General features: G+C 41.2%; 1 protein-coding gene across 4 annotated transcripts in view; it reads left to right on the forward strand.

The window, feature by feature from the left end:
• EPHA7 (EPH receptor A7) overlaps positions 1-12758 on the forward strand; it is a 166237-nt gene that overhangs the window by 122881 nt on the left and 30598 nt on the right. For all 4 annotated transcript variants that reach the window (XM_081906994.1, XM_081906993.1, XM_081906996.1 and 1 more), the window contains exon 6: positions 9635-9759. In XM_081906994.1, coding sequence (XP_081763120.1) covers positions 9635-9759 — 125 coding nt within the window. The remainder of the gene's footprint in view (positions 1-9634; positions 9760-12758) is intronic.

Genomic DNA, 12758 nt, shown 5'->3' on the forward strand with positions numbered 1-12758 from the left:
ATTGTGCTGCCAGATGGTGATGTGGAGCCCCGTTTTTCTCTACCTGTTTTCCCTGTTTAAATTTACAACTCTTTAAACTGAAACGCTTCTTCGATGTGTCTCAATCCAGCCCATGACAGCTATTACTTTCACGCATAATGCTTTTATTCTTTTTTTTTTTGTAATGTTTTCTCTCAAACTTGGAAATTGAAATAATGGCACACAATTGATTCCTACTTCCCACTTAAAGAGGTGTTTAACAGAAACTCGAAATGAATATGACAGAATATATAATAGGGGAAATTAGCATATATAAAATTCAACCCTGAGTAGTTTTTACATGCACAGTTAGTTAACAAGGTGTATGCTAAAATGATCCAATTAACCAAATGAAATGGAAACAGCAAGTGCCATTTTTGGTCCAGATTTTACAAGAGTTCAGTTCTAACCTTGTTTTTCTCCTCACTTGATTTGGAAATGTATTCAAACAGCTATAGTTACCAATGCTCCCCTAGGAAAAGCAGGTAATTTAAGGGCCTTTCAGCCACCAAAAATAAAACAGTGATAGAAATCTGTAATGAGCAGTCAAGTGTTCCTGAAGCAGTCTTGCCTCCTAATGCTTTAGTCTCCCTGTGTTTAGCTACGAACACCCAAGACACCCAAGACACCCAAGAAGACTTGAGACAAGAAAGATGGCAACGGGTGATATTTATTTTAAAAAATAACAACTATAGAATCTTCCAATCAGAATAATTCAACCAAATTAACCAAAACCAATGAGGTTCGGGTGGTGAGGTGATTGATGACAAGGCCCTCTGAAGTACAGACAAGATACTGTGTAAGTAGACTGATACACATGAATTAAGAAGGGATCACCGCCCACAGGCTGAATCTACGAGTATCCCTTAGTGGCTGATACTGGACAAAGACAGGGGTATAGGCAACTGACTAACTAAACAGTAGCCCCCAAGTCCCTTTGGTCAGTCTTAGACTGCCTTCAATGTAATTGCACCCTCGATGGGTGCACCCTACCACAGCTCCAAAATGCAGCACTCTGCCAGAGACATCAGACTGGTGGCTCACCATCAATTCAATGGGGCTCCATAAAATGCCAATAAGGATGCAGTGTAAAACAATAAGCTAGATGAACACATCTCCTGGAACTGCAGGAACAGGATTAACAGGTGTAATAGGTTTATACCTATCTATGGTGGAACCTGACTTCCTGGCTCAACCTTCTAGCATCTTACATAATCAGAAGCTGGATGTGAAGTCTTTCACCTCTCCAGCTTGGGCAAAAAATGCCAAGACCTGGTGCTCATACCCTTTTCCTTCTCAAGGAAACCAAGACATGCATTAAATGTCTTGGTTTCCTTGAGAAGAAGGCGGTTATTAAACCGCTTCTTAAAAAACCATATTTAGATGCAGCCACGATGGCCAATTATCACCCAGTCTCAAATCTTCCATTCTTGGGCAAGGTGATTGAGAGAGTGGTTGGTGAACAACTCCAGGCACGCCTGGAAGAAGCGGACCATTTGGATCCCTTCCAGTCGGGATTCAGGCCTCATCATGGGACTGAAACTGCCTTGGTCGCACTGGCTGATGATCTCCGGCAGGCTAGGGACGAAGGTGAGAGCTGTTTCCTAGTTCTGCTGGATCTCTCAGCGGCGTTTGATACCATCGACCATAACATCCTTCTGGACCGTCTTGAGGGGCTGGGAGCTGGGGGCACTGTCATACGGTGGTTCCGCTCCTTCCTCCTGGGCCGTGTTCAGAAAGTGGTGGTGGGGGATGAGTGTTCAGACCCCGGGCTCTCACTTGTGGGGTGCCTCAGGGTTCTGTCCTCTCCCCCATGCTTTTCAACATTTACATGCAGCCACTGGGAGAGATCATCAGGAGGTTTGGGCTGGGTGTTCATCAGTATGCGGATGATACCCAGCTCTACCTCTCTTTTAAATCAGAACCAGTGAAGGCGGTGAAGGTCCTGTGTGAGTGTCTGGAGGCGGTTGGAGGATGGATGGCGGCTAACAGATTGAGGTTGAATCCTGGCAAGACAGAAGTACTGTTTCTGGGGGACAGGAGGCGGGCAGGTGTGGAGGATTCCCTGGTCCTGAATGGGGTAACTGTGCCCCTGAAGGACCAGGTGCGCAGCCTGGGAGTCATTTTGGACTCACAGCTGTCCATGGAGGCACAGGTCAAATCTGTATCCAGGGCAGCTGTTTACCAGCTCCATCTGGTACGTAGGCTGAGACCCTATCTGCCTGCAGACTGTCTCGCCAGAGTGGTGCATGCTCTGGTTATCTCCTGCTTGGACTACTGCAATGCGCTCTACGTGGGGTTACCTTTGAAGGTGACCTGGAAATTACAACTAATCCAGAATGCGGCAGCTAGACTGGTGACTGGAAGCGGCCGCCGAGACCATATAAGACGGTCTTGAAAGACCTACATTGGCTCCCAGTACGTTTCCGAGCACAATTCAAAGTGTTGGTGCTGACCTTTAAAGCCCTAAACGGCCTTGGTCCAGTATATCTGAAGGAGCGTCTCCTCCCCCATCGTTCTGCCCGGACACTGAGGTCCAGCTCCGAGGGCCTTCTAGCGGTTCCCTCGCTGCGAGAAGCAAAGCTACAGGGAACCAGGCAGAGGGCCTTCTCGGTAGTGGCGCCCGCCCTGTGGAACGCCCTCCCATCAGATGTCAAAGCGATAAACAACTACCTGACATTCAGAAGACATCTGACGGCAGCCCTATTCAGGGAAGTTTTTAATATGTAACATTTTAGTGTATTTTTCATCTTTGTTGGGGGCCAGCCAGGGTGACTGGGGAGGCCCGGCCATATGGGTGGGGTACAAATAAATTATTATTATTTTTATTATTATTATTATTATTATTATTATTATTATTAATGGGAGGTTTAAAGCTCCACTGAAGTCCTGAAATTTCTTGAGGCTCCACTAATCAGCCCTCCTAGTTCTAGGTGACAAGGCAGAGAGTATAGTACTCTTGGTGTCCATCTGTACAATAGAAATTTCCTCTAGGAAATCTTTGGAGCTGAGCAGACCCAGAAATGTCTAAAAGCTAATTCTCAGAACCTCACCATACTACAATACAGTGGTGCCTCGGGTTACATACTCTTCAGGTTACAGATGCTGCAGGTTACAGACTCCGCTAACCCAGAAATAGTACCTCGGGTTAAGAACTTTGCTTCAGGATGAGAACAGAAATCGCATGGCGGCAGCGGAAGGCTCCATTAGGTAAAGTGGTACCTCAGGTTAAGAACAGTTTCAGGTTAAGAACGGACCTCCGGAACGAATTAAGTACTTAACCCGAGGTACCACTGCACAAAGGATTCCTCGGGGGATGCTCACTGGTCTAAAATTAATATAGTATAGTTGGGCAACTCTGAAATAAGAGAAGCTCACATATTTGAGCTTGATATTCTGGAATACATGATACATGATTTAAAAGTTCAAGATCACAGGGAAGGTTCTCAGTGAATGGTTGAGCACTATGTTGATGAGCCTCCATGGGCTATGTCCCTTCTGCCATGACCAGGAGGAACACTTAAGTCAAGTTTAGTTTCACATTTAAAAATTCTGAAATTAAGGATAGTGTTTACTTTCTAAATCAGCCAACTTGGAAGTCGTGAGTAACACATCTGGCTTGTTTAACTAATCATTTTTTTAATTAAAAAAACCAGGACTGCTAAACTGGGATTCTTTAAAGGCCAGCTAAACTTGGCATAAGCATTCATCCCAGCCGTGTGGAAAGATGAAGGTGGCTCACAGAAGCCTGATGCTTCCCACAGGTCCATGGAGGCTCAATACTACACCATGCCTTATCCTTGGTTGTAAATATAGCCTTTGTTTTGTTGTGGATTAATTCTTAAATTTTGAGCAGAAGCTCCTAGTTTCATACTAGGGTAAATGAATTATTTTTGCTTCAGTTTACTGACAGGATGGGCCAGGAAATACATTGTTGTGCTTGTTCATGTCCTATCTTCCCAACAAAGAGCTCAAGATGGCCTATGTACATAGCTCTCTTGCCTCCATTGTACTTTCACACAGTCTGTGTCTGGCAGGTCAGCGTGAGAGAGAACAACTGGCCCGTGTCACCCAGCAAGCAAGTTATTAATTTACAGGTTTTACCTCAAAGCGAGATAGGAGAAAATGGCTGAGTAATTTTGTTTTCTTCAAGCCTTTAAAAAAGGTTTTAAAAAAGCTCACATTAAACTTCTTTTAGCGCCAGAAACAGCTCTCTTCACTTGCTGATAGATTGGAAATAAACTCTCACTTCTCTTTTCAATTTCCTTGCTTTCATTGGTATGTTTTATTCTGGACTTGGGTTAAATTAAAGTGAAAAGCATTTCATTTCACATAAGGCTCTTCTCTTCATATACTTCATTTTGTACTGAGAAATAATATGGGACTCTGAGTTGCTCTGAGCACTTCATACATTTTATTTTGCTTCCCTCCTGCCCCAGTGAGTACAAGAAAGATGAACTAATATATATATATATATATTTTAAAAATCCACACATTTTAGAGAAAACGAAGCTCAATTTCAAGAAATTTATCTTTCTGTGTATTCATGTTTACTCATCTATGTTTATGAGTATTTTGGGAGGTGACTGGCTTTAAAAAGTTGCTACATCTTCCTACCTTCTTAGGAAACACTGCTGATTTTGCCTGAAGCTTGATGTGAAAAGGGTGACATGTTTGGGGGGGGGGGGGAAATCCAGAGATGTTATATGTACCTTTGTTATCCATGAAACTCTTCCAATAAAAACAAATAAATAGAAAAATGAGCTTTGATCAGTGCAAGTCCAACAGATTTTTCTATGGCTATTTAGCTGTGGCTAAGATACTTCAATAATTGGTTTCTCCATGTACTAAATGTTTCTTTGACATTAATATGAATCATTCCCAAGTTAATTTAGAATGTGGGACGCAGGTGGCACTGTGGGTTAAACCACAGAGCCTAGGACTTGCCGATCAGAAGGTTGGCAGTTCGAATCCCCGCAACAGGGTGAGCTCCCGTTGCTCTGTCCCTGCTCCTGCCAACCTAGCAGTTTGAAAGCACATCAAAGTGCAAGTAGATAAATAGGTACTGCTCCGGCGGGAAGGTAAACAGCGTTTCTGTGCGCTGCTCTGGTTTGCCAGAAGTGGCTTAGTCATGCTGGCCACATGACCCAGAAGCTGAATGGAAAAATATCTCTGTTTGACACCTTAGAGAACCACAACCCGTTTAGAATACATTCCAATCCTAAGAATACTTTCTGGGAATAAGATCCCTTTTATTTTAGAGGCCTGGTAAGCATTCTAAACCCAGCCTCAATTTCAGTAATATGCTAATAAGTCAATGCATAGACCATAGTCTATTTTTCAGTTTTTCATGCATATGTTGGAGAGTGGTAGAATGGGCATTTCCTGCCCCCACCCTGTATGTGAAGGTTAAGAATTATATTTTGATCCCTTTGAAGCAGTCTGGCAAATATCAAACAGTCTATTTAAACTATTCTAATCCAGGGAGGAAGTGTGAAGTTTTCTCATGTTGTTTGGCAATCACATCCAAGGACAGTGTAATCCTCCAAGCTTCCCTTTGCCAGATGGATTAAATTATTTCATTTGTTGAGTGGAGAAACCAGCCAAGCGGGAATTTCCTTTGCGATTTCAGCCTGTATTGTCACAGCAATACACAAAATACTGGGTGAGAAGATGAAAAGTCAGGTCAGATTGTAAGTATGTGTCTTGTACATATTTTGCTGTCTTTTTCAAGAAGAAAACAACAGCAATGGGTAGGGTAGCTTTCAGACCAGTGACTTCTAAATTCCAGCTAATGATTATGAATACAGGACCAGGGGATAATACTTGTTCCAGCCTGGAATTGGCACATAATTCCTGAGGAAGAAGGTTCCTATGATCAGACTTGCTGGTAGCACCCAATATGTTGTGGAAAATGTTACGGTCAAAGGGCTCCAGAGAGCCTGCCATGGCTGATACCAGGATTTATTTATTTATTTTTATTTGAAAGAATCATCAGCTGGTGATGAAGCAAATGAAAGGGGGAAAATTGGAGGTTTAAGAATGGGGGGAAGAAGTAGAGGTTTGTTATGAGTGACTGGTCTACCTTGTAATCCGAGTGGGTGAGTTCAGGGCCGTCTTTAGCATATGCACCGCTGGGGTGCAAAGATCCACCCAGCACCCCCAAATTAACTTTTATTATGCTCATGTTAGACACCATGCTTACGCCTTATCTCTTGTTTACGAAAGAAGGGAGGAAAAAGAAACTAACTTATTTATTTGCTCATTCATTTACAATACACTTATACTTAAGTATACAACACCACCACACTTAAACTTATAAGTATTGTTTAGGTACCTACTTAGGAGAAACAGCAGTCATGTCAAAGGTGCTGCTGACCCTTCTGCTGCATAGCAGCTCAATACAATACATAATATAATACTTTGATGTAAGAGTTAATTTTGCATGAATGTCGCTGTTGTGAATGACAAGTGTCACCGCTGGCGCAGCACATCTTTGGTAAATGAGCACACAAAGTTGAAAGTCCTTTAGTGAAACAATAGATACACATTTTGATAATACCTAGGTATATATGTATTTTGTTCTTCTAGCTTGATCAAAATTATTTATTATTTCATAACAGGTAGATAGTTAAGAGCTTAGGCGGCTTCAGCGGCAGATGCACGGCGTCCCCCAGAATTTGGCGCCCGGGTGCCCTGCACCCCTTGCATTCCCGGGTTAAGACGGCCCTGGGTGAGTTTACCAGGGCCAAACTGAAGTAAATAAATAGCCTTAGCCTCACATGAGTCTTGATCCTTTGCAAGTTCAGTCTCTCAAGAGTTATTCAGAGAGAGAGTTCTGTTGGAGTAGCTGAAGAGTCTTTTATTTTGCTTAAGTCCAACTCAGAATGCCTTCCTTTATCTACCCTTCCCTTTCAAATTGTACAAATACTAATCAAATTCTAATTCAAATCATATTCCTTTTCTATTGAATATTGCTGTTGTTTCTGTTTGAATCTTGGATTGCTTGGTTGTTCTTCTTAAAGTCAGAACAACTGTAGAAGGAACTTTGACTTAAATTCAGTCTGTTTGTCTCAAGTTTTGTTATTTAGCTATTCTTTGTCTTACGTTGTTAATTGATTTGAATGTTCGTTTGTGCGTGCGTTTCATACCCATAGCTTTGTCCCAAGTGATTTTTATAGCTGTAGTCTGCCTTATTCAGCCATTGTTATTACTGCTCTTCCTCTTCCTGCTAGCATTCACTGCTGAAAGCAGCAAAGCACCACACGATACACATTTGGTCTTTTAGCATCATCATTGCTAAAAGTCATACCCCTGTTGTTAGCAGTCCATTATTTGTCTGACCATGAGGCATGTTCAAGGTGCTGGCCGCAAACCATGATGGCTGATGCACTGGCCATTCCCCCCCCCTTCACCAAGCTCAAGTACAGCTTCATGGTTACAGGCAGGAACAGTGCAGCATTGAGTTTCCAGTGGATCCTAGCTATTGCAAGTGGCAGCTGGGCAAGCAGAAAATTCCAGGGCACTACACACACCAGCAGCCCACTCATGCTCTTGCACAAGGAGCACTAGTTGCTCTTACTCAAGAAAGAGGCAGAGTTAGAGAAATAAGAAAGGAAGGGCAAGAGATACATGGAGCAGAGTAAGAACTCTCCCTCTTCCTCTCAGGCTTTCATGTTCCACTCCCCCAAAATGTCGAAACAGCTTGAGCAGGTGACTATGGAGGATTTGAGGTGAAGAAAGTATGGATTCACAAGATCTAACTTTCCAGTGCCCACTCCAGCCTTCTCCTCAAATCAAAATACTTTGCTTGCTCTGTGCAGTACCACCTAAGAATACCTTCCTTAATACCATTCGATCAGTGCTCACAGACAAAACCATAGGGAGGAACATGAATCCATTTTAGTTGTTCCTCCACCCTACCTGACCCTCCCCGCCCCCACAATATAAATACCTAGCACAAAAGCTCTGGATCTATTTGTCTAATTTCCCATATCACTTACTTTCAGACTAATGGAGAGGGGGGACCTACTATGTAGGCCAGGCTTCCTCAACCTCAGCCCTCCAGATGTTTTTGGCCTACAACTCCTATGATCCCTAGCTAGCAGGACCAGTGGTCAGGGATGATGGGAATTGTAGTCTCTGAGGTTGAGGAAGTCTGATGTAGGCTAAGGGATTTTTCTTCTCTTTTCCTTTTAAGTGCCCCCAAACTGTAAGAGCAACCTTTGGGGAAACCCACTGGAGGCCTCCTTCTGAAATTTGGTAGGATCCATCCCCCCAGAAATGCTTACGAAGCCCCTAAATTATGCTTCTATATAGACATTTTTTTAAAAAAACACACACACCAAACTTTAATGATGTGCAACACACATACAAATGGTGGACATAACTGCCTGTAATTTGACATGCTTTATCAATTATGGAGGGGCAAATTCCATCTTCTTCCATAAAAAAGAAAGTTACAGCCTTTAAAAAAATATTCTGAACAGTGAATAGGAAAGATTACAAAGCATTATTTTTCCAAAGCAGACCCCAAGCCGAATTAGGCAGTCTTCAAAGCAGGGTCCAAATCAAATATTGTGGTTTAGTACACCCCCCCCCAATATAAACACAATCTTTTTCTCTCTTCAAAAGTATTTTTAGCATATTCAATTTTAGTTTCATCTATTAAAACTAATTTGATAAACTGAGTATGATTTCTTTTTCTATGTGACAGACGTAAGAAATTTCCTATAATGATAGTATTGACAGGGCACCTTCCATTGTCAGGTAATGTTTATGTCAATCTGCTGGAGAAAGAGAAAGCACAGCAGGTGTTAACCATGCATCGGTGTTTTGGTGAATGAGTTCGCATTGACATTGTAATGGTGCACCCTCTTCCCAGTGTCCAGCTGAAAATTCAGGAGTTTCTCTTCAAGCATCATCTCGTCACAGAGATGCTGACAATGACAGTGGGTTAGTGTGTCCCCTAGTCTAGATAAATGTCTTCTTAATGACAGTTAAATAAACTTGCCTCATTTTAAAAATGATTATTCAAGCAAGCAAGCTTCTCAAAGGAAAAATGCTATCAAATCTGCAACTAAAGCAGATCTCTTTTTCAGCGATGCATGCTCTTTGCTTTCAAACTGCATGCATTATTGGAAGAATATGATGGGACTGAACTTGAGCTGGAATTAGACACAATGTGGGGCTGAAGTATGACCTCATCTTTGCCTCCTTATTTGTTCATTTGTCTTACAAGTGTTGTCGAAACGTTTGTAACAAATATATGGTCTAGTAGTTTACCACCGGAGATTAATCTGGAAGCATATTTTCCCGGTTTAATTAGAATTCATTTGCTTAATTGTCATTCTGATCCCATCAATTGCTGCCTTGCACTAACTTGAACAATGCTGTCTTTTGCTGTTTACACTTTAATTTAGATTTCTATTATGGTTTATGAGCAGTAATAAGGCTCTGCTTGAATATTCATTAGCTTCTGAATTGTGAACTATGGAAAGGTGCTTTCTCTTACCTTAATGACAGCAACGCAGCAGGGGACTGATCAGTGGTGACACTTGATTGGAGACTTCCAGCGCATTTGCTTATTGTTTATTGACATGTCTCCTCCAAACAGCTCCCTCGCAAGTTAGCGGCGTAATGAAAGAGAAAGTGTTGCAGAGGAGTGTGGAGCTCTCCTGGCAGGAACCTGAGCATCCCAACGGAGTCATCACAGAATATGAAATCAAGTATTACGAGAAAGTAAGCACTACTCTGAAATATACTACTCTTCCTTCTGCCACGGGCAATGTTTTGTACAGACTGGGATTGCTTTACTTTTATCACTCGTGATTCTTCCTTACTGTTTTCTTTATTGTCATCATGTCTGTGTTATGCATGGTTGTTGTTTTTTAGAGTATTTGAGGAAATAGAACAATAACAGTTAATCACCAGATCAATCAATCAAAATTCATTCATCAATGATGGCAAATTTATTTGCTAGGACTGTGAGTTCAGGCCACACTTGTTCTTCCTCTTGTTTACTGCAACATAGGGAAGGAACAAAAGAAGTCTTAAGATTGCATTTCCTTCTAAAAATGAACGAGAACTTATTAATTATTTCACAATGCCTTCAAAATTCAAGAACGGACCTATGTTTTTTTAACATCGTTTGCAAAGTAATGTACATCCAATTGCTTTATCAGTTAAAATGTAGGTGATTAATCCACTAAAATTATTTAATTGGTGACAGCCCTAATTATAATAGGCAGACTTATGATCTCATCTGCGGGATTTTGTGTTCCAGTATAAAGATTTTCCAATAATTTCTGTGGAAGAAAATGTTAGCTCAGATGGAAGAGTCTTGTGCAAAAAAAGATTTTTCCTGCAAAATTCTCCTCCCCACCCTTTTGTGTTCCTTGGTATAATGCTACTTGTGCAAGAAAAACATTACAAACTTCATATGCCCTTTTATTCTTCCAAATTTATCTTCCAAATTTAGTAATAGCATAAATGCTGGCCTTGGAAAAATTGGATCTGATGACTTACCTAGCTTTTCTATTTTCCTTTCAGTTTGAGTGGAATAAATTATTTTCAATTACATTTGCCAGCTTTTAGCTCTCAGTGCTCTCAGGATCCCAAGCTCTTTGATAAATCTCATTGTGAGCATACATGTGTTAGCATGATTTCCCAGTGATATATAGTATATCTACTGTCATATGAGATCAAAATCTAATATAAATATATATGATATATAAAAATAATGTAATGAATTCTAAGAGCAATTATAAATAAATGATATGTTTCTATTTCTACCAAAGCAAAAGAATACAAACACAGTCTGTATTGTCATAATATCAACACACTAAAAAAAAATGTAGCTCTTTAATATCACATAGCACAAAAAGGTCAACAAACCTTTTTTTTTTAATTTTGAAAAAACAAACTTGGTAAAAATATAATACACCCAGGTATCACAAGTTAACAAAATCACCCCTTCACAGTATGTCACTAGTTTAAAGTTTTTAAAAACTAAACATTTCCAGTTAGAATATATACGTAAATGAAAACATACTTTGTAAGTATTTTCTGATCAAAATCCTTTTATTACTCCTCCATTTTTGTTGGGATTTCTTTTTTTTCTTTTTTCTTTTGTACCACAGTAATATCTAGCAGGCAATTTTACTTGGTAGCATTGAATTGCTCTAGCAGTTTGTATCTCACATATAGTAGGATAGCAAGTCTTTTCAGGTCTTAAATAAAGTGACAAATGCTATTTAAAGTGTTTTAATACAATTTAGACAAGTAGAAATGGAAGTGTGGAATTCCGTTATGTCTCCAAATCAGAGGTTTCTGGCCCAGTTTGTAAACTCAGGAAGCTGTACAGTTCACGGAAACTTCAGGGTTTTTTTTAAGTGAAGTCATCTTTTTAGATATAAAATATGTTCACAGATGAAGTCATGATATATTGTTTTTCACAAATTAGCACTTTCCTTTCCACCCCCTTCCTTCCCCCCCCATTTTAGAAATAATTGATTAATTAAAAGAAGTATAACAATTCTTTTCTTAAACCTGTGCACACAAAAACATATTTTAACTCACTTTGTGCTAAACTATAATTAAAATCTGGCAAATCTCTGTGGTTTAAAGGCCAAGTTTCTGTTGTCATCAACTGTTAATATAAAAAATACCCCAGCAAATAGTTAGCTTTGTAATTATTTGTATTTAAAATACTTCATAAGATAAAAATAGTGTTTAAATAGGAAACATTTCTCCCCAACAAATACACATGTCTTTCCTTGAGAGGAGATCTACACAACATACCTGAATCAGTTCTATACTATGTTGCCATAGAAGAATCCTGGGAATTGTAGTTTGGTGATGTGCTGAGAATTTTCTACCAGTGATTCCTACCCTACCACAAATTACAATTCCCAGGATTTATTTGAGAGGATAATTGTTAAACCGATTTCAAGCACTAGTGTAGAAATGGCTGAAGTTTTCATGTGAAGGTGCTGGTCAAATAGTGACAAAACAAAGTGTGATCACTCTTTGATTACTTTAGGCACAACTCACGGCAATGACCGCTCCCAACATCAAATGGGGGGTGCCTTTTGCATGGTCGTACACAGTCTCCTGGATCCCAGTGCGGCTCCTGGTAGTTTGGGCTGGCTTCATCCTCCTGGATACCTGGAGGGCTCCGCTTACTTTAGCCAATCACCCAATCCCACCTGGGGAGGCGTTGCCAGGGGATTGGCCAGGCAAGGGGAGGGACCACCCAGTCCACACAACAGAAGGCGAATCTTACCTGCGAAGCGTCAGTTGGCTCCAGAGCTTCTCCCACCCTGCCCTCCTTCAGTTCTTCTTTTGCAGGTTAACTTCTTTTCCACAGGTACGCAGGCGCTGCTACGTTAGGTCACTGTTGAAGGGCCGGAAAGGGATTTTCCTGCATTGGCAGGTTTTGCCTTTCCCGTAGCAAAACGTCACAACTTTGGCAGTTTCAGGCCTTGGGCGGAATCCTTTAGTCTATCTTCCTAAATGGGGGGGGGGGTGAAGCGGTGACCCACACCCCCTTGTGGCGGTGATCCCAGGGTTTCCCATTAAAGGGGTCTTGAGGAGAGGCATTGGCCATACGCCAAGAGGTTGTCATTGCTTTCCCCTGCGACGGTGGTGAAACAGGGGGCAGGCTCTCTGCTTGAACATATGTTCTCCAGAGCCAGCCCAATCCCCACACATTCTGGATAACCCTGATGTCTCCCAGA

Source organism: Podarcis melisellensis, assembly GCF_964234715.1.
Source record: "Podarcis melisellensis genome assembly, chromosome: 3".
NCBI lineage: Eukaryota > Metazoa > Chordata > Lepidosauria > Squamata > Lacertidae > Podarcis > Podarcis melisellensis.